General features: G+C 38.9%; 1 protein-coding gene across 3 annotated transcripts in view; it reads left to right on the forward strand.

The window, feature by feature from the left end:
- Positions 1-26,230, forward strand: part of ULK4 (unc-51 like kinase 4) — a 449,508-nt gene that overhangs the window by 156,938 nt on the left and 266,340 nt on the right. For all 3 annotated transcript variants that reach the window (XM_064496686.1, XM_031470033.2, XM_064496685.1), the window contains exon 30: positions 4,693-4,785. In XM_064496686.1, coding sequence (XP_064352756.1) covers positions 4,693-4,785 — 93 coding nt within the window. The remainder of the gene's footprint in view (positions 1-4,692; positions 4,786-26,230) is intronic.

Raw genomic sequence — 26,230 nt, forward strand, 5'->3', positions numbered from 1 at the left:
TTATAAATGCATTAAAATCATTGCTTAATGAACATCTAGGATTTTCCCAGTATTTCACTATTATATATACTGCTACTAAGACCATTTTCAGGGCTATACTTACTTCCTTTTGTTGCATCTCTAGAGGTGGAACCACTGTTTTGAAAGTTACATACATTTTAAGGGCATTTGACGTATTTTGACATTTGTTTTTCAAAGCAGTTTATACTACCAGCTTCACTTACGTTAATGATGTTGACTATTTCCCCCATTTGTTGGCTGTTTATATTCTTCTTAGGTGGACTTTGTCCCTTTTGTGGGGGTGGGGTTATTGGTTTGCAAAAGCTCTTTATATGTTAAGAACATACATAAGATATACCAGTATTCTGGAAATAAATTTTCCCTCATTTACTTCGTTTATGATGGTTGTGCCATTGAGAAGTGTTTAATACTTAAAAACTTTAAAGCTATAAATATTTTTTGGATTCATTTCTCATTTGTTGTCATGCTGCAGAGACCTTCTCACCCAAGATTATGTGAATTTACTCATTTTAGTAGTTTATCAGATTTAAAAAATTTTTTAATTTCTAATTTATTGGCAATACATTTTTGTAAGATATGGCCTGACCCTTCTATCTCCTATTCTGAGATGACTCTTTCTTGTCCAGTGTTGGGTCACCTTTCTTTCCTTTTCATTTATGTGTGTATCTTGACCCCACCCTGCACTCAACAATTGTGATGGTTTTGTAAAGTACTTCAGCTTTTCATTTAGTGGACTCTTCCTCATTGTATTTTCCCTTAAATTTCCTTCGATCTTCTGGAATCATTCTTTTCTCCCAGATTCTCAGAGTGACACATGAAATGTGAGTTTGTGGTTTAATTCTAGGAGAGTGGACATCTTTATGATATGGTGCCTCTCCTTTCTCTCAACAGAATAGGCACTTCTTTCTACTTGGCCACTTCTTCAGTCACACCCACAGAAGAACTTCTCATGATAATCCAGAGTTATTCAGATAGCTTGTTTCTGTGTTCTGCCAGCCTACCTAAGTGGGCACTGGTTACACCAGGCACTTGACCAGCTAGGGAAGAATCTATCCCTTGGACCCCTGAATGTGTGAGTTTTAGAAGTTTTCTCTTGGGTAGTGAATTCGGTACAAATTGCTTTTCCTGTCTGGATTCCAGCTGTTTTGAACTTAGCAAAGACTCCTTATTTCAGGAAAGTCCTAGAAGTAGAAGAGTGGGGTCTTGGGACACTTTCTGGACAGCGTGCTCTTAGGTCAATAGTGATCTCAGTCTGTGGCCTGACTCAGGATACCTGGAGTGCACCTCTCCAGCCCCTGTCTATCCCAGGGGACCAGCTCCTCACTGGTCACTCTCCTTCATAGCCGCTTCAGGAGTCCACGGTTATCACTGTTTTCTTCCTGCCAAGTCGCATTCAGAGGAGTGTGAGATCCAGTTCCTATCAGCTCAGCTGCTTTATCTGTCTTTAGATGACACGCTTAATAAATCCCAGCATTCTTGTGGCTATTTCTTGCTGACCATTACAAACCTATCTGTGATTAAACTTAAATATATTCAATGTATCAATATTTGTATTCTAAACATATTCATTATGAATTTTTTCTCTTCTTTTTCCAAGGGGAGGAAAAACATAACTATTCTTTGAGAAAATTTTCGTGCATACTGGTATAATCTTCATCCTTCCTTTCTGTTTCAAAGTTTGATAACCTCCAACAACCCCAAAACATTTGTATTTCAGACAGTAAGAGTTTCATCCGTATTTTCTTTTTACATGTAGATTCCGTGTATTCTTGTTAAGGCCATTTAAAAATATTTCATGTTTTTCAGTCCTCTTGAGATTGTTTTCTCTATTTTATTTTTAACGAGTTGTCCATATTTTCTTCTATACTTTGTACACAAGCATATGAGTAAGGAGATCACATGGGAAGCATTTGAAAATTCATGTTTGTGGTCCTTACTTCAGTGATTCTACTAAGTCTGGGAGTGGGGGCGAGGGGAGCTGGTTATCCGTGGTATGTAAGTGACTGATAAATTTCTTACCCCGCTTCAATTAGAAGTCTCTGGCTGACAATTTCCCAATACCAGTAATCAGTGAAAGAGCACTTTCTTCCCTTATCTCTGATTTGATGCCTTGCTTGAAATTCAGCAGTGCCCCGGATTCTCTGTTAAGGTTGTTGACTCGGCAGTGGGAGGTGGTTCAAACCCTGCACACTACAAAGAAACTGGCTCTTGACCGCTTTCAGAAGAGAACTTCTGAGCCTTTGGAATATCCTGCCTGAGATAGAGTCTGTATACCTGGGGCCTTGAACCTTGCCAGATAATTTATGCCAACAGTGTGAGTTAGAGTGGGGTCTTGGGCCATGCCATATGAGCTTGACCCCTGGAGAGGCTGGAAACTTGGGTAACGTTTGCCACACAGGCACTCTGGGCCTAGGACTGACCCCTCATAAAACCCTGGACACTGGTGCTTGAATGAGCTTCCCTGGCTGGCAGCACCTTCCATGTGTTGTCACACATCACTACTGGGGAGAGTAAGCCCTGTTCACACAAGTCTCCTGGGAGAGGACAACCGGAAACTTGTGCCTGGTCCCTCCTGGACTCTGGCCTGTGTGCCTTTCATTTTTGCTGAATTTAACCAATGTCCTTTCTCTATAATAAACTATAATTGGATGTATAACAGCTTTTCTTAGTTCTGTGAGTCCATCTAGCAAATCATTGAACCTAAAGGTAGTCTTGGGTGCCCCCAGTTTAGGTTGATAAGAGCTTTTTATAAGACTGTTAGAGAAAGGAATAATGCTGAGTTCCTTTTTTTTTTAAAGTTCAAATTGCATGTTAATTTTACAGATACATTTTTGTCACCTCTAAAGACGGTCCTTGATTTTTGTTTTATTCATATGATAAAATGTGTTGTTTCTCTAAATTTGATTTTTTTATTCTTAAGATTACTTGGGCTTGGGTGTGCTGTATTTCTTTAACATGCCGTTCTCTTTGATATATTTGTATTTTATTTATGATTTTATTATGAATGATTGATATTTTGTCTTTTATCTTTGTCAGACAGGGGTGGATCTTTAATTACTATAATTAAAAAATATTTCATAAGAAAAATGACTAAAATATGGTTATTCCTGGCTCCTTCAATAGAGCACTGTACCCAATTTCACATTTTCTTGACTCACTGCCCCCATTTTGAACATTATGGTGTGTAATGGGCCCTCAGGTCCCATTGAGGTGTGAGCGGCTGCTTCCTCGACATTAAATGCTCCCCAGACTGCTCTCTGCTTGGCGTTCTTGGGTTTGCTTTCTTCTGTTTTTTCTATGCTTTCAAGCCCTACTTCTTGTAATTTTGGGGTTGCCTTTCTGTAATAGTCCCTCTCCTCCCTTTACTTGGCTCCTTTTTAACGACTGTGGGCTTGGAGGCTGCATAATTAAGCTTGTTATATAATGATTTCCAAAATGAGAGCAAATAGGCTCTGAGAGCCGGGGGCCCTCTTCTCTAGAGAAAAAGCATTTGCTTCACGTCATGGGTTTTTAAATAGACATTTAGGATTTGGAGAGATACTTTGCTCCCTCCTCTGTGATTCTGGAGAGTTAAGTCGTAAAGTTGATGGGTTAGTGTGTGTGTTCATTTGTTCGTTCATTCATTCATTCAGTGCTTATTAATTGAGAATCTCCATGCCACTGTAAAGTGGATGGTTGAACTGAAGTAGGTAAGGCACGGTATATAAACCAGCCTCTATCTATGGAATAATATGGGAGCACAGTCTGAACTTCATTATGGAAGCTTTTGATGAAGATCTTTTGTTTATTCTCTGGTAACAATTTTCATTTCAGATTCCAAAGCATTAATAAGAAAGCTGTGCAGCAAAGAGTTGAGCTAGCTGGCCTGAGACTGCTTTTTCCTAAGAAAGGCCTGCTTGCATGGTTGGCCCTTGGCTGGCATCTTAGAACCTGGCTCTCAGAGAGCTGCCAGTCAGCCTTTGACTGCTGAGGGTGGTTGACTGTGCCTAGACTGTGCAGACAGTGTGCTTTTTGTTGAACGCCTGCTTTCTTTCTGGGAGTCTGGGATTTTGATATGTGCTAGACACAGGTTGCCTGTGTGACCAGCCCCCACGTGATGAAAACCTGGGTCACTTGAGTCTCCGGTGGGCTTCCTTGGGCAGAAACATCACACACGCGTGCTGTGTTTTTGTGACTGGGAGAGTGTGCTCTGTGTGACCCCTTGTGGGAGGGGGAGAGGATCAGGAAACCTACACATGGAATCTTCCAGCCTCCACTGTGTCCCATGTCCTTGTCCTCAGCCGTGTGCTCTGGCTGTGTTGCTCTACTAAGTCTGCACTCTGAGTCCAACTGTATGCGAGTCTCCTGAGTTCTTTCTTGAATCTCTAAATGTGAGAGTGGTTTTGGAACACCCACCACAAATGCCTGAAGTTTCTGGGTCTTGTACTATGCGCAGCTCAGTACTAACCATTTTACGTGGAACGTCTCACTGACTCTTCCCCACACAGTACTCTGAGGTAGGTCAGTATCCTCATCACCGCTGGCAAGTGCAGGTCCTGCAATTCATACGTTTATTTCAGTATCTGGTTTGTTTTCAGATGTTTGAACTTGATGGTATATTGTTTCTGTTGTTCAGAGAAAAATTTCAATGAGGAAAAGCACCGAGTTTTTTAAATCACGTTGTCATTTCAGGTATGAGCACATCCTCACGGAGCCCGACCCTGTACCCTCATACGCCCTGAAGCTGCTGGTTGCCATGACAGAGCACAACCCATCTTTCACCAGGTACTGTCCCTTCAAATTTCCTTTCCTTGTTTCTCATCTGTGAAATGAGTTTTATGTGTTCTGAAAATGCTGTTAAAGATGTCGAGTTTCTCAAAGGCTCATGTTTGTGTTACCACAGTGGTAAATTTTCGTGTACTGTGGTTTGTGGTATCTGTGGTTTATGTGTTTTGAGTGTTCTCATATTTTTATCCTTTATTAGAGTTTGCATTCTGTGGCATTCATGCTTTGAAATGATAAATTGTTTCAATAGAAAATACTAATATGATACTTAAAAAAATCATTTGGTGTTTCATCATAATGAACAGTTGTTTGTTAAATCTCTTTCGTATTAATGGACTATAATTTTTCCCCTATATTATTTAGTGGATATACTTTTATTAAGTAGTGGAGAGCTTTTGTCTTTATTGAAGATACTCCCTGTGATGCTACCAAAGTTTTTAGTACTAGTTGCTGGGGTAGCAGTAGCTGCTTCAGTCTCGGGGAGAAGAGTTTGTCAGAGAGCAGCCAGGTCTCTGGAAGGGAAAGAGAAGAGCTGTTGGTTTCAAGCAAGAAAACTAGTTTTGAGTTGTGTAGGTTATGTCTGAGGACCTTTTGGATGTGTATCCACCTGTAGGTGTGCCTGTGAATTGCCCTTTGGTCTTTCCCAGAGAACTGAATCACAGTCCCGACCACCTGGACTTCATCTGGTCTGCTGTTGACAAGTCCCGCATAGTGGTGGGCCACTGTGACTATTGTTAGTAGTGAACAAGGAAGGCTCTATGTATAGAGTGTCCATATTGAGTGGAAGGCTGAGCTAAAGCAGCCTTTATGGTGGGTGTGCCAGGGCACAGACGGTACCAAGACTGAGTCACGGAGATGCTTTTGGGTCTTTAGGTCAGTCCTGGTGCTGGGGCTGCCGCAGCTCTCAGGCCCGTTTCCTCCTGCTGTGGCAGCCTTACCTGTTTCTGGAGAGGGGCCTGTAACTATTACCCTGTGGTCTCTGCGCCGTGTTGCAAAAGCATCTGGGGAGCACTTAGCCCTTTATACTCTTGTCAATTCAAAATCCTCTATTTCTGTAGCCTTTTAAGTCTGTCCAATGAGCCTTCCATATTTCTCACTCAGAAGGCACCATTCTCTCATCCTACAGAAGAAATTTAATTCTAAAGAGTTAATCTATATTAGACATTAAATCCAAATTCAGATAGTTGTTTCTTTCCTGAACCTTTGATACCAAGTGTAACACTGTGTACTGATTTTATCCTTTCATTAGATTGAGCCGATGCATTTTCTTTATGTTGACTCTTCCTCATTCCTGTGGCATGTTTTCTAGGCTCCTTTCTCTTCTTCCCAACTCTTGATTAAACTCGTCTGAATTTCCTTACATGGAGGGGAAAAACCTAGTGAGGTAGAAACAGATAACTTACACATGACCTATAACCTTTCATTTAAAAATGATGAGACACTAGGTTTAGAAGTCTATTTTACTCTTATTTTTTTTTTTAAAAAAGTGTCTACAAGCAGAATTTGATGGACTAATTTTATAAACTTTTTCCTTGTTTTCATTGCATAATTAATATTAGAATATGTTGTCTTTGTTTTAAATGCTGACAGTATAATCAAGAGGTCCCCTGGGCTTCCTCATTACCCAGCACTGCTCCACAAGTGTCTCCCAGGGGTAATACTTACTATTTTGGTGTGAGTCCTCCCTGAACTTTATTTTGGCTATTTAAATTCAATATGTATATACAGAAATAAATAACCTCACTATGTGGTCAGTTTTTAAAAAATCATAGATAGTATCATTGTGTATTTGTTTTTCTGAAATTTACCGTTTCATTTGTCAAAATTATTTGAAGATCTTTCATATCACATTCCTGGCAATATCTTTGCCAAACTTATGGATGAAAATGGGATTTCATTTTACTTTGCATTCACTTATCTACTGATAATCTCTAACCTTTTAATATTTATTCACTCTATTTAATTAAGCTGTAAAAGGTGCATAGCCTTCAACCTTTAATTCCACTTCTAATTCAGTGCTACTCTCTGTTCTTGAGAAAAACTCATATATGCACAAAGATTTCCACCTAGATAAATTTTTAAAATGAGAAAAATGATTTAAAATTGTATTATGTTACAGCCGTAATAAACACAACTGTGTTACAGTTTGAAAGGGAAAGATACATTCTGAATACTGCTATAGAAATATAACCCAAATGATTTTTAAGAAAAGTTTTTTTTTTGGAGAGGGGGAGGTAATTAGGTTTATTTATTTATTATTATTATTTTTAATGGAGGTACTGGGAATTGAACCTAGGACCTCATGCATGCTAAGCATGTGCTCTACCACTAAGCTATACCCTTCCCCCAAATGATTTTGTTAACTAAAATGATTTATTATTCCCAAGTCCATTTAAACACTACTTTTGCCATTTATAGGGCCTCTTTCTGTATTCACTATCTGTTCTATTTGTCTTTTCTCTTAAAACAGGGTATTTAAATGAGAGTTGTCCCATGTCAATTTTGGCTGAGGCTCCAGAGGTCTAGAGCAAAGTGTTAAAGGTCATTACCACCTGCCTTCCCTCTTCCCCACCCTCCTTCTAAAGAGAAGGTAGCAACCTGTATGCAACTTGCAAAATACAGTCACGTACCTTGAAGGGGAGGGATGGAGGAAGGGTTTTTATTTCCCTTACTGGATTTTCAAAATGAATTTCAAGTCCAACATTTTGAAATGGGTAATTCATTTCTATCTGAGAAAAAAACTAGAAAGAGATAATACTGAGAAGTCTTGTTCCTTCCCCTACCCACTGTGTTCTTTCCACATCTTTCCATTAACCCCTATGGTTAACTATTTTTATTCATTTTGTGTCTGAAGGCAAACTGATGTGACTGTGTTTTCTCATTTCTCCCTTTCACACCCAAATAGCATAGAATTTATATTTTTCTATGCCATGGTTTTTTCCCTCCAGTTTTGTTTCTATATTAATACATAGAGAAGTTCCATATTGTGTTTTACAAAGTCTTCCATTGTATGGATATGCCATACTTTATCTCATTAACACCTAATGGGTAGACATGAGTTGTTTCTGTTCTTGTGATAAACAGCAAACAATGAATACTCTTATTCATGCATCATTTTTAAGATATGTGTGTTTATTTTATACAGTTAATCACTAGACATGATATATGTGTATCAAATGGTAAGTGCACTGAAGAAATTTTTTTTGAGATTTGGCCAAATTGCCCTCTGTGGGGATTTTACCATTTTGCATCTCCAGGCGACATGGTTGAGGATGTCTGGTTCCATACAACCTTGCCATCAGAATTTGTTGTTAAATTTTGGAATTTTGCCAGTATGAGATAGGTTGTTTCAGTGTAATTTTAATTTGCATTTTCATCATCATGAGTGAAGTTGAGTATTTCTTTATATGGTTAAGGACCACTTGTATTTTGCTTTTTGCTCACATTCTTTGGCATTAGTACTTGGCCTTGGCAATGCCACCCTTCAAAGTGAAACATCTCCTGCCTGGCTTTCCATTGCACAAATACACTCAGTCTGAGAATCTATTTACTTTTAACAGTGTCTGCATTGTTCCTTTATTTTACTGTCTGTGAGTAGTGTGACCATGAATATTACTTTGCACATTCTTTGGTGAATCCATGTATGTGTCTCCATGGGAGACTTGTGCTGGAGTGGAAATATTGACTTACCGAGCATGTGCTTGCCCAGATCCACTAGCTGCTGCCAAGATGTTTTCCAAATTGGTTGTACCAGTTTATATCCCTGCTAGTGTTGTTCAAGAGGTCCAGTTGTCAAGTAAGCTTTTTAAAAAAATTTTTAAGTCAGGTTAACTTAAAGTATAAATTTACAGAGTAAAATTCACTCCTTTTAGGTATATAGTTCCTCTGAGTTTTGAGAAACATACACAGTGGTGCAAACACCACCACTCTTAAGATAAATTATTTCCATCATTCCAGAATGTTCCCTCATACCTCTTTGAATGTTAGCTGATAAAAATTCTACTTGCCTGGAGAATATGACCAAGACTGATTTTATATTTCATTTTAATTTTTAAAATTCATTTTTTAAGTTAGTAAATAACCCATTACAAATTTTAGTATTTTAAAAACAAAAGCATATTTTCACCCGAGGAGGTAGTCACTTTGATCAGCTTGTGTGTGTATGTGTATTATTTTTCACGTAGATGATAGTAGGCTGTCTTCACCATCGTGCACTTCCTTTCAAAAATACATGTGACAACTTTATTGAGATATAATTCACATACCATCTGTCCTTTTTTTTAACAGAGACATAGTATTAAATTTTATGAATATTCCATATTTATTTCAGGTCACCTTTTGGTGAACACTTAGGTTTTTCTAATCTGCTGGTATTATAAAACAAAGCTATAATTAATGACATAGGTTATTCACCACATGTGTGAATATAGACGTGTAAGAACAGTAATGAGAAGGATTGTTTCATCAAAGGGTACATAAGCCAGTGTTTCTCAAAATTGTTTGTACATTAATATCAGCTGGGAATCTTTTCAAAAGTCCAAAGCTCAGGCCATATCCCTGTCCAATAAATCACAGTTGCTAAGGCTGGACAAAGGCTTCAGTAGTTTTTGAAGTTCACTAGGTGATAACAGTGTGCAAACAAATTGGGGAACCACTGGTCAAAGCATTTATTATTTTGAAAGGTGTTGTCAAATTACCCCAGTCCAGGTTGTCCTAGTGGTGTATGAGAGCCCATTTGTGGCAAACTTGTATAAATTAGTGTGTATATGTGTTTGACCTTGGCCATTCTGACAAGTGAAATTTGTCTCTTTTTTGTTCATTTCTAGTTTTATTACTTTGTGATCAGACCCTATATTTGTTCTATTTCTAATTTTTATTATTTGATTTTATTTGAGGTCTAATAGGTGATTAATTTTTGTGAATGTTCTATGTTTAATTGCTTACTGTAACCAAAACCAAACTAGGCCTAACCCTGAAATCATTCTCACCCACCCCTAATTTCAGCGAGTGCCTAAAGTGGTAACTCACAAACCTGTAAAATCCTCCTCAGTGACGTGGTACCTTGACAGTGTCTTTTTAGGCAAAATGCTTCATTTCAAGTGCATATCAAGAGTAGCATGCCTTACTTTTTATGAATAGATTTATAATACAAAAATAATTATGAACCATTTGTTATGAATGTAATTTCTTAAGTGTCATGTTCTAAAAAGGATAATCATCTTAACTTAGATTGTATATGTTAAAAGATTAGAGTACCTCTTCTTAATTTAGATTACATGTGTTAGATTAGAGTACCACGTAATAACTTGGAAAATTAAACCATTTTATGTCAACTGCAACATTTATTTTATTGTATTTATTCTTATTTTATAAGATGCTTAGTGGATAAAGAAGTTTTCAAAAGCTTAGTCATAGTACAATTGAGAGTTTATTGCTTCTCTTCAAATAAGGGACCAAGAACATGATCAAATCTGTGTTGTGCCCGACAGGAATTGAAAAAAAATACCACTGCCAAGTAAATCTTGTTTATTAGTGGTTTTAAAGCAGAAAGGTAAATTGTTTGCCATGTTGGTTCTATTTTCCTATCAGTAGAAATGTGTTAACCCCCCAGAGCTCTGCCCTTTTCTCTCTCTTCTTAATTTTACAGTAGGTTGCACCAAACCATTGCTCTCAGACAGAGTAATACCCCAGTAGCTTGTTTCCATTAAGAGCTTATTAGCTTTCAGCAAATCTTCCATAGCAAACAAATTACATTTTAACGTCTTGAGTTCTTTTGGAGCAAAATTTAGCTTTTTTCCTAAACTACCAAAAAAAACCACAAAAAGTTTATGCTCCATATCTAAGAATTATCATTTTAGTTTGCTTAAAAAATGTTAGCTCTCTCTCTTTTTTTTTTTTTTTGGGCAAGATTCACAAAAATGCCTTTGGAAGAATGAAATTTTTGTGATCTCTTAATTGAAGTTCATGGTGTAGCTGTCAGTGAAAAATACTTCTTCCTTTACAGTCACCAGTCTTCTGACTTCCCACATTAGGTTTTGGTTCATTTGTTCATTCATCATCTAACTTCTAATCAACAACCACTGAATAAGTGATAATTGAGGCATACATCTTTTTGAATTAGTGTTTCAGCTTTTTCCAGATACATACCCAGGAGTGGAACTGCTGGATCATGTGGTACTTCAATTTTTAGTTTTTTGAGGCACTTCCTTATTCCGTAGTGGGTGCACCAATTTACATTCCTAGCTATAGTGTACAAGGGTTCCCTTTTTCCAACTTCCTTGCCAACATTTGTTATTTGTAAACTTTTTGATGATAGTCATTCTGACAGATGTGTGGTAATAACTCATTGTGGGTTTTTTTAAACATTTTTTATTGGTTTATAATCATTTTACAATGTTGTGTCAAATTCCAGTGTAGAGCACAATTTTTCAGTTATACATGAACATACATATATTCATTGTCACATTTTTTCTCTGTGAGCTACCATTAGATCTTGTATATATTTCCCTGTGCTATACAGTATAATCTTGTTTATCTATTCTACATTTTGAATTCCCAGTCTATCCCTTTCCACCCTCCACTCCCTTGGCAACCACAAGTTTGTAGTCTATGTCTATGAGTCTGTTTCTGTTTTGTATTTATGTTTTGTTTGTTTGTTTTTATTTTAGATTCCACATATAAGTGATCTCATATGGTATTTTTCTTTCTCTTTCTGGCTTACTTCACTTAGAATGACATTCTCCAGGAGCATCCATGTTGCTGCAAATGGCATTATGTTGTCGGTTTTTATGGCTGAGTAGTATTCCATTGTATAAATATACCACGTCTTCTTTATCCAGTCACCTGTTGATGGACATTTAGGCTGTCTCCGTGTCTTGGCTATTGTAAATAATGCTGCTGTGAACATTGGGGTGCAGGTGTCATCCTGAAGTAGGGTTCCTTCTGGATATATGCCCAGGAGTGGGATTCCTGGGTCATATGGTAAGTCTGTTCCTAGTCTTTAGAGGAATCTCCATACTGTTTTCCACAGTGGCTGCACCAAACTACATTCCCACCAGCAGTGTAGGAGGATTCCCTTTTCTCCACAACCTCTCCAGCATTTGTCATTTGTGGATTTTTGAATGATGGCCATTCTGACTGGTGTGAGGTAATACCTCATTGTAGTTTTGATTTGCATTTCTCTGATAATTAGTGATATTGAGCATTTTTTCATGTGCCTTTTGATCATTTGTATGTCTTCCTTGGAGAATTGCTTGTTTAGGTCTTCTGCCCATTTTTGGATTGGGTTGTTGGTTTTTTTCTTATTAAGTCATATGAGCTGCTTATATATTCTGCAGATGAAGCCTTTGTTGGTTTCATTTGCAAAAATTTTCTCCCATTCCATAGGTTGTCTTTTTGTTTTACTATGGTTTCCTTTGCAGTGCAGAAGCTTGTAAGTTTCATTAGGTCCCATTTGTTTATTTTATTTCTATTGCTTGAGTAGACTGTTCTAGGAGAACATTTTTGAGATGTATGTCAGATAATGTTTTGCCTATATTTTCTTCTAGGAGGTTTATTGTATCTTGTCTTATGTTTAAGTCTTTGATCCATTTTGAGTTGACTTTTGTATATGGTGTAAGGGAGTGTTCTAGCTTCATTGCTTTACATGCTGCTGTCCAGTTTTCCCAACACCATTTGCTGAAGAGACCGTCTTTATTCTATTGTGTGTTCTTGCCTCCTTTGTTGAAGATCAGTTGACCAAAAGTTTGTGGGTTCATTTCTGGCTCCCTATTCTGTTCCATTGGTCTATATGTCTGTTTTGGTACCAGTACCATGCTGTCTTGATGACTGTAGCTCGGTAGTATTGTCTGAAGTCTGGGAGAGTTATTCCTCCAGCCTCTTTCTTTTTCTTCAGTAATGCTTTGGCAATTCTAGGTCTTTTGTGGTTCCATATAAATTTTATTATGATTTGTTCTAGTTCTGTGAAACATGTCCTGGGTAATTGGATAGGGATTGCATTAAATCTGTAGATTGCCTCGGGCAGTGTGACCATTTTAACAATATTGATTCTTCCAATCCGGGAGCATGGGATATCTTTCCATTTTTTTAAGTCTTTAATTTCCTTCATCAGTGGTTTATAGTTTTCTGTGTATAATTCTTTCACCTCCTTGGTTAGATTTATTCCCAGGTATTTTATTACTTTGGGTGCTATTTTAAAGGGGATTGTTTCTTTACTTTCTTTTTCTGTTGATTCATCATTAGTGTAAAGAAATGCAACTGATTTTTGAACGTTAATCTTGTAACCTGCTACCTTGCTGAATTCTTCAATCAGCTCTGGTAGTTTTTGTGTGGACCTTTTAGGGTTTTCTGTATATAGTAACATGTCATCGGCATATAGTGACACTTTTACCTCTTCTTTTCCAATTTGGATCCCTTTTATTTCTCTCTCTTGACTGATTACTGTGGCTAGGACTTCGAAGACTATGTTGAATAGGAGTGGTGATAGTGGGCATTGTTGTCTTGTCCCAGATTTTAGTGGGAAACTTTTGAGTTTTTCACCGTTGAGTACTATGCTGGCTGTAGGTTTGTCATATATAGCTTTTATGATGTTGAGATATGTTCCCTCTCTACCCGCTTTGGTGAGAGTTTTTATCATAAGTGGGTGTTGAATTTTATCAAATGCTTTTTCTGCATCTATTGAGCTGATCGTGTGGTTTTTGTCCTTTCTCTTGTTGATGTGATGTATTACGTTGATTGATTTGCATATGTTGAGCCACCCTTGTGTCCCTGGGATGAACCCCACCTGATCATGATGTATCATCTTTTTTATGTGCTGTTGGATTCTGTTTGCTAATATTTTGGTGAGGATTTTTGCATCTATGTTCATCAGTGATATTGGCCAATAATTCTCTTTTTTGGTAGGGTCTTTGCCTGGTTTTGGTATTCATTGTGGTTTTGATTTGCATTTCTCTAATAGTGATATTGAGCATCTTTTCATGTGCTTGTTAGACATCTGTATGTTGTCTTTGGAAAAATGTCTGTTTGGGTATTTTGCCCATTTTTAATTCTTTTTATACTGAATTGTATGAGCTATTTATATATTTTGGATGTTAATCCATTTTCAGTCATATCATTTGCAAATATTTTCTACCATTCCATAGATTGTCTTTTCATTTTGTCAGTGGTTTCCTTTGCAGAGCAAAACCTTTTCAGTTTAATTAGATCCCGTTTGTTTATTTTTGCTTTTATTTCTATTGCTGTAGGAGATGGATCCAAAAAAATACTGCTATGATTTATATCAAACAGTGTTCTGACTATGTTTTCTCCTGGGAGTTTTATGGTTTCCAGTCTTAACATTTAGGTCTATAATCCATTTTGAGTTTATTTTTGTTTGTGGTGTGAGAAAAGGTTATAATTTCATTCTTTTACATATAGCTGTCAGTTTTCCCACCAACACTTATTGAAGAGATTGTCTTTTCCCCATTGTATATTCTTGCTTCCTTTGTTGTGGATTAATTAACCATAGGTATGTGGGTTTATTTCTGGGCTCTCTGTTCTATTCCGTTGATCTGTGTGTCTGTTTTTGTGCCATCCAATGCTGTTTTGACTACTGAGGTTTTGTTGTGTAGTCTGAAGTCAGGGAGGGTGATACCTCCAGCTTTGTTCTTTTTTTTCAAGATTGCTTTGGCAATTTGGGATCTTTTGTGGTTCCATATGAATTTTAGGATTAGTTGTTCTAGTTCTGTTAAAAATGTCATGGGTATTCGATGGGGATTGCATTATATATATAGATTGCTTTGGGTAGTATGGCAGTTTTAACTATTAGTTCTTCCAATCCGTGAACACTGAATATCTTTCCATTTCTTTGTATTATCTTCAGTTTCCTTCATCAGTGTTTTATAGTTTTTAGACTATAAGTCTTTGACCTCCGTGGTTAAGTTTATTCCTAGGTATTCTAAATTTTTTGATACGGTTTTAAACAGGATTTTTTTTTTTTTCGCTTTTGCTTTCTGGTAGTTCATTATTAGTGTATAGAAAGGCAACAGATTTCTGTGTAATAATCTTGTATCTTGAAACTTTAGTGAATTCATTTATTCTAATAGTTTTTTTGATGGAAACTTTAGTAGGGTTTTCTATATATAATGTCATGTCTACTGCAAATAGTGACAGTTTTACTTCTTCCCTACTAGTTTGGATGCCTTTTATTTCTTGTGTGATTGCTGTGGCTAGGACTTCCAATGCTATGTTAAATAGAAGTGGTAAGAATGGGCATCTTTGTCTTGTTCCTGAATTTAGTGGAAAGGCTTTCAACTTTTTACCACTGAATATGTTAGTTGTGGGCATGTCATAAATGGCTTTTATTATGTGGAGATATGTTCCATCTGTACCCACTTTGATGAGAGTTTTTATTATGAATGGATGTTAAATTTTGTCGAATGCTTTTTTATCTGTTGAAACAGTTGTGTGACTTTTATCCTTTCTTTTGTTAACATGGTGCATCACACTAATTGGTTTGCAAATGTTGAACCATCCTTGCACCCCTGGAATAAATCCCACTTGATCATGGTGTCTGATTTTTTATTTTAACCTATTGGATTTTGGATTTGATTTGCTAATATTTTATTTGAGATATTTGCATCTATATTCATCAAAGTTATTGGTCTATAAACTGTCTTTGGTTTTGATGTCAAGGCAATGGTGGCCTTATGAAATGAATTTGGGAGTGTTCTGTACTCTTAAATTTTTTGGAATAATTTGAGGAGGATAGATATTGTGTCTTCTTAATATGTTTAGTAGAATTCCCCAGTGAAGCTGTCTGGTCCTGGACTTTTGTTTGCTGAGAATTTGTTACTACAAATTTGTTATTACAAAGTTATACTAGTAGTGATTGGTTTGTTCAGATTGTCCGTTTCTTCATGATTCAGGATTGTCAGGTTGTATGTTTTTAGAAATTTGTCTGTTCTAGGTTGTCCATTTGTTGGCATATAACAGTAGTATCCTCTTAAGATTTTTTTGTATCTCTGTGGTATCAGTTGTTATTTTTCTTGTTTCTTGAGGAAGGCCTGTACTGCTATAAATTTCCTTCTTAGAACTGCTTTTGCTGCATCCCATAGATTTTATAAAGTTGCATATTTTTGTCTCAAGGTATTTTCTGATTTCCTCTTTATTTTTTTCTTTAGCCCATTTTTTTTGGTAGCATGTTATTTACTCTCCACATGTTTATACTTTCCCCGTTTTTCTTTCTGTAATACCCTTGTGGTTGGGGAAAATGCTTGATATAATTCTGTCTTCTTAAATTTTTTGAGACTTATTTTGTGCCCTATCATGTGATCTATACTGGAATATGTTTACATGTGCACTTAAAAAGAATGTGTAATCACTTATACCTTCTTCTGTATCACTTCTAGTGTTTTTTACTTAAGTTACTTAATTCTTCAGTTGTGATTGGGTCTTTTTTACATTTTCTAATTCTTTGTTAAAATTCTTAGATTGTTCATCTATTCTTTTCCTTAATCCTGTTAACATTTTTATTGCCAGCACTTTGAATTTTTATCTGGTAAATTGTTTGTTTCATTATTTATTTTTTCAGGTGTTTTCTTTTGCTCTTTCAGTTGAGATCAATTTCTCTGCCTTTTCGTTTTGCTTAACTTATTCTGTCTCTATGAATTTAGGTGAAACATTTATGACTTGCCATCTTGATGTGTTGTCCTTATGTGGGAGTGTCTGTGTGCAGACCGTGTGTGACCACTGCCTTTCATGGAGGTCTGGATTTGACATGCAATGCAAGTCAAGTAACTTAAGTAAAGTTATTTCCTCAAGGTGCGCTGGCAGCTGTCTTCTTGGTAGAGGGCAGAGCTGGAGATGGAGGGGCTAGACTTGATGCCAGGTGTGAGGTGGGACATCCCCTCTGCTCAGTGGCCATCACCGCTCTGTCAAAGGTAGGGTCTCATTGCAAGTTGCTGGAGCAGAAGCCTGATGATCAGGCCCAGGCTGGCTCTTTTCCCTTTAAGTGTGTGCCTTCCTTGCTCCTAGCACTGCGACCCTTGCCCCAGAATGGGGCAGTGCTGAAGCAAGGGGTCCCATGGGGACTCTTGGCTTATGTTGGCCACAGACAGAGGTCCAGTCTGTCACTGCCTGTGGAAGCACCAGTAATTGTTTCTCTTTCTGCTCAGAGGCAGCCTCGGGTCCAATTCCCCTTTGTGCCTAACGGCCAGTCATTTTCCCCGTCTCTGCCACCCCCACTCTATTGTGGAGCTGTGCTGTGGGGCAGGTGGGGTCCACATGAACCCTTTACATATATCTGGGTATGGTGGACCAGCCACTGTCAGAGTTCTGGGCTGCCTCTGAGTTTCTGCTCAAGTATATGCCAACAATGCTGCTGCTGCCCCATTCAGACACCACCCTGGGGTGATTTGCCTCTGTGTCCCTCGGCTGAGCTTTTTCCTGGTCATGGCAGCCCTAGATCCAGTTCTGAGCTGCAGCATGGATTAAGCGGGGCTGGAGTGTCTGCTCCACTAGGTCTTGAAAGCGTTCTGAAGTGGCCGTGGGAAAACTGACATCCTCTAGTCAGTCCGGTCTGCACTCTCCACACTGTCTCCAAGGCAACTGGATTTCAGGCTTCCCGTGGTCCTCCTGTCTGTCTCAGTGGCCTTCCAACCAGTCAGGGGAGCTCCTCTGCCCTGTGTAGGACCCTAGTACTCGGGGCATCCAGTCTGTGGCTCAGACCACTCACTCCCCAGGCCTGGAGCAAGTTTCCACCCCTGTCATCTCCCTCTTCTGAGTTTCCTCCCAATAGCGCAGGTACCAACCTGATCACATTTCTTCCCTTCTTACCCAGTTATGTCTGGACCTTTTTCATAGCCTTGGTTGTACAAGAGTCTTTTTGCCAGTTTCCAGTTAGTTTTCAGTAAAAATTGTTCCTCATGTAGATGTGTCTTTGTATTTTAAGTGGAGGTACTGGGCATTGAACACCAGGACCTTTTGCATGCTAAGCATGCACTCTGCCACCAAGCTGTACCTGCCCCCATCCCCCGTTGATGTATTTTTGAAGTGTTTGTAGGGGAAGGTGAATTCCACATCCTTCTAGTCTGTCATCTTGATCAGTCTCCCACTGTTTTTTTTTTTTTTTAACATTTTTTATTGATTTATAATCATTTTACAATGTTGTGTCAAATTCCAGTGTTCAGCACAATTTTTCAGTTATTCATGGACATATACACACTCATTGTCACATTTTTTTCTCTGTGAGTTATGATAACATTTTGTGTATATTTCCCTGTGCTATACAGTGTAGTCTATTCTACAATTTTGAAATCCCAGTCTATCCCTTCCCGCCCTCCACCCCCCTGGTAACCACAAGTCTGTATTCTCTGTCTGTGAGTCTATTTCTGTCCTTTATTTACGCTTTGTTTTTGTTTGTTTGTTTGTTTTTGTTTTTTAGATTCCACATATGAGCGATCTCATATGGTATTTTTCTTTCTCTTTCTGGCTTACTTCACTTAGAATGACATTCTCCAGGAGCATCCATGTTGCTGCAAATGGCATTATGTTGTCGGTTTTTATGGCTGAGTAGTATTCCATTGTATAAATATACCACGTCTTCTTTATCCAGTCACCTGTTGATGGACATTTAGGCTGTTTCCATGTTTTGGCTATTGTAAATAGTGCTGCTATGAACATTGGGGTGCAGGTGTCATCCTGAAGTAGGGTTCCTTCTGGATATATGCCCAGGAGTGGGATTCCTGGGTCATATGGTAAGTCTATTCCTAGTCTTTTGAGGAATCTCCACACTGTTTTCCATAGTGGCTGCACCAAACTGCATTCCCACCAGCAGTGTAGGAGGGTTCCCCTTTCTCCACAGCCTCTCCAGCATTTGTCATTTGTGGATTTTTGAATGACGGCCATTCTGACTGGTGTGAGGTGATACCTCATTGTAGTTTTGATTTGCATTTCTCTGATAATTAGTGATATTGAGCATTTTTTCATGTGCCTTTTGATCATTTGTATGTCTTCCTTGGAGAATTGCTTGTTTAGGTCTTCTGCCCATTTTTGGATTGGGTTGTTTATTTTTTTCTTATTGAGTCGTATGAGCTGCTTATATATTCTGGAGATCAAGCCTTTGTCGGTTTCACTTGCAAAAATTTTCTCCCATTCCGTAGGTTTTCTTCTTGTTTTACTTCTGGTTTCCTTTGCTGTGCAGAAGCTTGTAAGTTTCATTAGGTCCCATTTGTTTATTCTTGCTTTTATTTCTTCTAGGAGAAAATTTTTGAGATGTATGTCAGATAATGTTTTGCCTATGTTTTCCTCTAGGAGGTTTATTGTATCTTGTCTTATGTTTAAGTCTTTAATCCATTTTGAGTTGATTTTTGTATATGGTGTAAGGGAGTGTTCTAGCTTCATGGTTTTACATGCTGCTGTCCAGTTTTCCCAACACCATTTGCTGAAGAGACTGTCTTTATTCCAATGTATATTCTTGCCTCCTTTGTCAAAGATGAGTTGACCAAAAGTTTGTGGGTTCATTTCTGGGCTCTCTATTCTGTTCCATTGGTCTATATGTCTGTTTTGGTACCAATACCATGCTGTCTTGATGACTGTAGCTCTATAGTATTGTCTGAAGTCTGGGAGAGTTATTCCTCCAGCCTCTTTCTTTCTCTTCAGTAACGCTTTGGCAATTCTAGGTCTTTTGTGGTTCCATATAAATTTTATTATGATTTGTTCTAGTTCTGTGAAATATGTCCTGGGTAATTGGATAGGGATTGCATTAAATCTGTAGATTGCCTTGGGCAGTGTGACCATTTTAACAATATTGATTCTTCCAATCCAAGAGCATGGAATATCTTTCCATTTTTTAAAGTCTTCTTTAATTTCCTTCATCAGTGGTTTATAGTTTTCTGTGTATAATTCTTTCACCTCCTTGGTTAGATTTATTCCCAGATATTTTATTACTTTGGGTGCTATTTTAAAGGGGATTGTTTCTTTACTTTCTTCTTCTGTTGATTTATCGTTAGCGTAAAGAAATGCAACTGATTTTTGAATGTTAATTTTGTAACCTGCTACCTTGCTGAATTCTTCAATCAGCTCTAGTAGCTTTTGTGTGGACCTTTTAGGGTTTTCTATATATAGTAACATGTCATCAGCATATAATGACACTTTTACCTCTTCTTTTCCAATTTGGATCCCTTTTATTTCTTTCTCTTGCCTGACTGTTGTGGCTAGGACTTCCCAGGACTATGTTGAATAGGAGTGGTGATAGTGGGCATCGTTGTCTTGTCCCAGATTTTAGTGGGAAGCTTTTGAGTTTTTCACCGTTGAGTACTATGCTGGCTGTAGGTTTGTCATGTATAGCTTTTATTATGTTGAGATATGTTCCCTCTATACCCACTTTGGCGAGAGTTTTTATCATAAATGGGTGTTGAATTTTATCAAATGCTTTTTCTGCATCTATTGAGCTGATCATGTGGTTTTTGTCCTTTCTCTTGTTGATGTGATGTATTACGCTGATGGATTTGCGTATGTTGAACCAGCCTTGTGTCCCTGGGATGAACCCCACTTGGTCATGATGTATAATCTTTTTTATGTGTTGTTGGATTCTATTTGCTAAAATTTTGGTGAGGATTTTGGCGTCTATGTTCATCAGTGATATTGGCCTATAATTCTCTTTTTTTGTAGTGTCTTTGCCTGGTTTTGGTATCAGGGTGATGGTGGCTTCATAGAATGAGTTTGGGAGTATTCCCTCCTTTTCAATCGTCTGGAAGAGTTTGAGAAGGACTGGTATGAGTTCTTCTTTGTATGTTTGGTAGAATTCCCCGGTGAAGCCGTCCGGTCCTGGACTTTTATTTGTAGGGAGGTTTTTAATTGCTATTTCTATTTCCTTTCTAGTGATCGGATTGTTCAAGTGTTCAGATTCTTCTTGATTCAGTTTTGGTGGACAGTATGTTTCCAGAAACTTGTCCATCTCCTCTAGGTTATCCAGTTTGGTTCCATATAGTTTTTCATAATATTCTCGTTTGATATTCTGTATTTCTATTTTGTTTGTTGTAATTTCTCCATTTTCCTTTCTTATTTTGCTAATTTGTGCTCTCTCTTTTTTCTTCTTTGTGAGTTTTGCCAGAGGTTTGTCGATTTTATTTACTTTTTCAAAAAACCAGCTTTTGGTTTGGTTGATTTTTTTCTATGGTCTTGTTAATCTCTATTGTATTTAATTCCTCTCTGATCTTTATTATTTCCTTCCTTCTGCTGCTTCTTGGGGCTTTTTGTTCTTCTTTTTCTAATTCATTCAGGTGGTGGGTTAAATTGTTTATTTGAGATTGTTCTTCTTTTTTGAGGAAGGCCTGTATCGCTATAAACTTCCCTCTTAGCACTGCCTTTGCTGTGTCCCATAGGTTTTGAGTGGTTGTGCTTTCATTATCATTTGTCTCAAGGTATTTTTTAATTTCAGCTTTGATTTCCTCATTGATCCATTGTTTTTTCAATAACATTGTTTAATCTCCATGCTTTCCTTTTTTTCTCCTTTGTTTCTCTGTTGTTGATTTCCAGTTTCATGGCATTGTGGTCAGTAAAGATGCTTGAGATAATTTCTATCTTCTTAAAATTGTTGAGGTTTCTTTTGTGCCCAAGTACATGATCGATCCTGGAAAATGTTCCATGTGCACTTGAAAAGAATGTATATCCTACTTTTTGGGGGTGTAATGCTCTGAAAATATCCACCAAATCTAGTTTTTCTATTGTAGTATTTAATTTCTCTGTTGCCTTGTTTATTTTCTGTCTGGAAGATCTGTCTAGTGATGCTAATGCAGTGTTAAAATCTCCAACTGTGATTGTATTCCCATCAATATCCCCCTTTATCTCTGTTAGTAATTCTTGTATGTACTTAGGTGCTCCTATATTGGGTGCATATATATTAACGAGTGTAATATCCTCATCTTGTATCGCTCCTTTAATCATTATAAAATGTCCTTCTTTATCTTTCTTTATGGCCTTTGTTTTAAAGTCTATTTTGTCTGAAATCAGTACTGCAACACCTGCTTTTTTGGCTTTTCCATTTGCATGGAATATCCTTTTCCATCCTTTCACTCTCAATCTATATGTGTCCTTCTCCCTAAAGTGGGTCTCTTGTATGCAGCATATTGAAGGTTCTAGCTTTATTATCCAGTCTGCCACTCTGTGTCTTTTGACTGGAGCATTTAGTCCATTAACATTTACAGTAATTAATGATAGATGTGTGTGTATTGCCATTTTGAACTTATCTTTGCAGTTGAATTGATATATCCTCTTTGTTCCTTTCTTCTTCCTTTTGTGGTTTGGTAATTTTCCTTTGTATTATCATGGATTTTATTTAATTTTTGTGACTCCTTTGTAAATTTTTGGCTTGTGGTTACCCCTTTTTGTAAATCTGTCAACCCATTACTATAACTGTTTTTATTAAACTGATAGTAACATGATCTCAAACCCATCCTACTGTTAAAAAAATTTAAAAAAGAAAGAAAAAAATATTCTATATTTCCCTGCCTCCCTCTCCCACTCTCAGTGATTTGTATGTCTTCTTTTATAATTTCATGTTTACTTTATTTGTAATTCATGAGTTATCACCTTTCCAGTTGTGTGTTTCTCATTTCTGTAGCATCCTGCTGCTTTTCTATTTAGAATAGCCCTTTCAATATTTCTTTTAGCATGGGTTTAGTGTTGCTAAACTCCTGCAGCTTTTTTTTTGTCTGTGAAACTCTTTATTTCTCCTTCTATCCTCAAGGATAGCCTTGCTGGATAAAGGATCCTAGGCTGCATCTTTTTTTTCATTCAGGGCTTTGACTATATCTTGCCACTCCCTTCTGGCCTGTAGTGTTTGTGTAGAGAAATCAGCTGAGAGCCTTATGGGGGTTCCCTTGCAACTTACTCTTTGCTTTTCTCTTGCTGCCTTTAGAATCATTTCTTTATCCTTGACTCTGGCCATCTTGATTATGATATGTCTTGGTGTGGGTCTATTTGGGTTCTTCCTGTTTGGGACCCTCTGAGCTTCCTGTACTTGGATATCTGATTCCTTCTTTAAGTTTGGGAAGTTTTCAGTCATGATTTCTTCAAAAACCTTTTCAATCCCCTTTGATCTTTCTTCTCCTTCTGGGACCCCTATTATGCGAAGATTGGGATGCTTTATATTATCCCGTAGGTCCCTTATGCTATTTTCATTATTTTTTATTTGCTTCTCTTGTAGTTCTTCTGAATGGGTGCTTTCTATTGCCCTGTCTTCTAGATCACTAATTCGTTCCTCTGCATTATCTAGTCGGCTTTGCACAGCTATTAGATCATTCCTCATCTCTGTCAATGAGTTTACCCATTCTACTTGGCTCTTCTTTATAGCTTCAATTTCATTTTTGACACATTTTGTATCTCTAAACACTATCTCTTTTAATTCCTTCAGCAATTCGATCACTCCTTTTTTGAAATCTTGATCTAGTAGGCTATTGATGTCTATTTCGTTGATCTTTCTTTCAGGGGATTTCTCTTGTTCTTTTAATTGGGAAAGGTTTTTCTGCTTCTTCATCTTGCTCATACCTCTTTGGCACTGTGGTTTATGGAGTATCAGTTGTTTATTTTGGTCCTTAAGGATTTTATCTATCTGATGCCTATTTAGGAATAGAACTTAGGAAAAAAAGAAAAAAAATAAGAGAGAGAGAGAGAAAGAATTTTAAAAGAAGGGAGAAATAGGGTTTGGAAACAGTGTATAATGAATAATAGAAGAGTGAGTTGAAGCAGAGTATTAATCGGGTTGAGACGTCCTTTTAAAACCTTTACAAAAAAGGGGGGGGGGATGAATAGATGTTTGAAACCTGTGTCTAATCAATAGCAGGACATCAAAACCCAAGAGAAATAGAAATGAGTTAAGAAGTAAAGATTAAGAGAGTAATAGAAAATAGAACAGGTAAAAACAGATTTAAAAAAAAAGGGGGGGGGGCTGGGTTTGTCGGTGTTCTCCTGGAGTCTGTGTGCTTTTAATGTGAAGTCTTTCTGTCTTCGTCCTGTTTTGGAAGCTCAGCTTGCTGTTTTCAGAGGCCCTCCGTTGGCACCCTCTTCTGTGCTGCTCCCAGCACCTGTCGGCAAGCAGATCGCGCCTCCTCCTAACACTGGGTCAGGTGCAGCTCTCTGCTGTGGGCGGGCGGGTCGCTGCCCCTCCGGATGCCGCAGTCAGATGTTGCAGACTGGCCAGGTAGGAGGGCGGGTCGTGCCCCCTCCCAGCACCTCGGTCAGGGGCTGTGTTCCTGCCCGAAAGGCGGGGGAGGGGGGGCCGCTCTCCCTCTACCTGCGCCGCTGGTAGTTCCGCTCTCTGTGCGGCTGCGTGCTCTGCCCTGGTCGGCGCTCCGCGGGTGGGCTCGGGGAAGACTGAGGGACAGCCCTGTCCCTGCTCCGAGCCAAAACCCAGCTCCTTGTTTGTCTTTGTGGGGCAAGTTCTCTGAGGGACCAGGATGGAAGGATCCTATCTGCCCCGGGCTGCAGGCCAGTCTCAGTCTGGCCTTTGAGGCTGCTAAGCCCTTCGATGGGGATGCAGGTTTCGCCCCCGCCCCCGCCTGAGTGCTCAGCGCGGAGGATATGGCGGCTGTGCCTGAGCCCCGCCTCTCTTCCCCCGAAAACTTTCCGCGGGTTTTCAGAGATGGGGGTGTGCACCCTTCCCCCGAGAGCACATCAACCTTGCTGTTTTATGGAGGGCCCAGGTTGTTCTGCCCTGTGCACCCACAGCCACGGCGCGCAGCCCCTTGCGTTTTCCCGGGGCTGCCTCCGTGCAGCCGCCCCCGTCCTCCGCCCGGCTTGTGTAGCCTGGCCCTGCCCGCTCCTGCCCGCCCGCGTCTCAGGCTGGGTGTCGGGGGGACGCTCTGCGCCCGTTTAACTTAGTTCTGTTAGTCAAGGGCTGCTCTGTACAGATCCGAACGTCGGAGGCTCCCCGTCCGTCCCGCTGGTCTCTCAGTTGGAGAGGGGAGACCCAGCGAGCGAGCGCCAGTCCTCCTTTGCCGCTCCCTCCCCGCGGGACCGCGCTGCTTTGCCTTTTGTTCTTTCTTTTTTCCTTTTCTCCTACCAGATTTTTGGCGTCTTTATCTTTTGAAGAGGGCGATGTTCTGTTGGAGTTCCGCAGGTGCTCTGGTTGGCTGAGTGGGTCTGTAGATGTGGGTCTTGGTGTATTTGTGGGAGAGGGTGACCTGCGAGCGTCCTTCTACTCCGTCATCTTCTCCGTCTCCCAATCTCCCACTGTTAACTGTTTTTTTGGAAACTGTTAGTAAAATAACACCTGCCATTCTTAAGGAAAATTTTACGGTCAGATGTGTTTATTTTATATTGTCTGATTCTAGAGAAATCCAGAGTGTACTAAGTGTGTTAGAATGTTCATATGCTTTCCTTGTAAATGACTTTTTGATTTGTGACCCTGTTGAGTTTGTGACCCCTGGACTCTATACAGGATGGTTCTTTAAACAAAGTGACTTTTTTTCTCATTGTTTTCTTTCAACACCAATGTGAATTCATGGTTACATGAATACTTCGCAGCTATTTCTGGTTCAGAAGTAGATGGTTGCAGATTACTGTTTTTTGCTGTGATATTAACAGGGAAACCACTTAGAGTTTATTGCTCACCTTTAAAAGTAGTGGTTCTCCAGTTGTGTGCTATAAAGCAGTGGTAAATCTGAGCAAGGATTCAATAAAGCCTTTGTTTCACAAGGCATCCTTATCTGTAGGCTTTGCCTTGTTGTCTAAAGCAGAGATGTGCAAACTGGGGCCAAGGGCCAGCTAGCTTACAGCCTGTTTTCCTTCAGCCTGCAAAGTAAGAGTGGTGTTTACATTTTTACGTAACTTTTTAAAAGAGTTGTACAACTTACAAACACACACAGAATACAAGGCACAGAGACCTTGTGTCTGGCAAAGGCTAGACTATATAGTTTGTAGCACTTTTTAGAAAATATTTCCTGACCCCTCAACTGAAGGAATGGAACTTTTTTGTTGTTATTCATGTGAACATGGAAATATTAGGACATAAGAGCTGTGTGGGACTTTGCAGTTCATCTGAGTGTTCTAAAATGTATGTTTTGAAAAAAGTTATTCTTGTATAGTGAGCTCGACAGATGAGATGACTGCCCTTGAAGAAACAGTTTGTTATACTCACAGGTCCCACGAGAGGGGACACACTCCATCATGAGCAGCCATGTGGAGAAGTACCACAGTCAGTCTGGAGGCAGAACAAGTGAGTGGAGCGTGTGGGCAGGAGCCTTTGTTTTCACAAGTGAAGGAATGGGTGAGCAGGCTCAGGATTGGCTAGTTTGAGTAATTACTCTGGGCTCTGGGGTGTGGGGTTTATCTCTAGTGATCTGATATCTGGCCCTGGGGTGATTAGCCAGGGGAAGAGTGGCCTGGAGTTCAGGAATCCCATAAAAGAGGTGGGTGGGGGTTTGGTGGGTCTGCATGGGTAAGGCAAGCTAAAGGAGAGGAGTTTGCT

Source organism: Camelus dromedarius, chromosome 17 (assembly GCF_036321535.1).
Source record: "Camelus dromedarius isolate mCamDro1 chromosome 17, mCamDro1.pat, whole genome shotgun sequence".
Lineage (NCBI taxonomy): Eukaryota > Metazoa > Chordata > Mammalia > Artiodactyla > Camelidae > Camelus > Camelus dromedarius.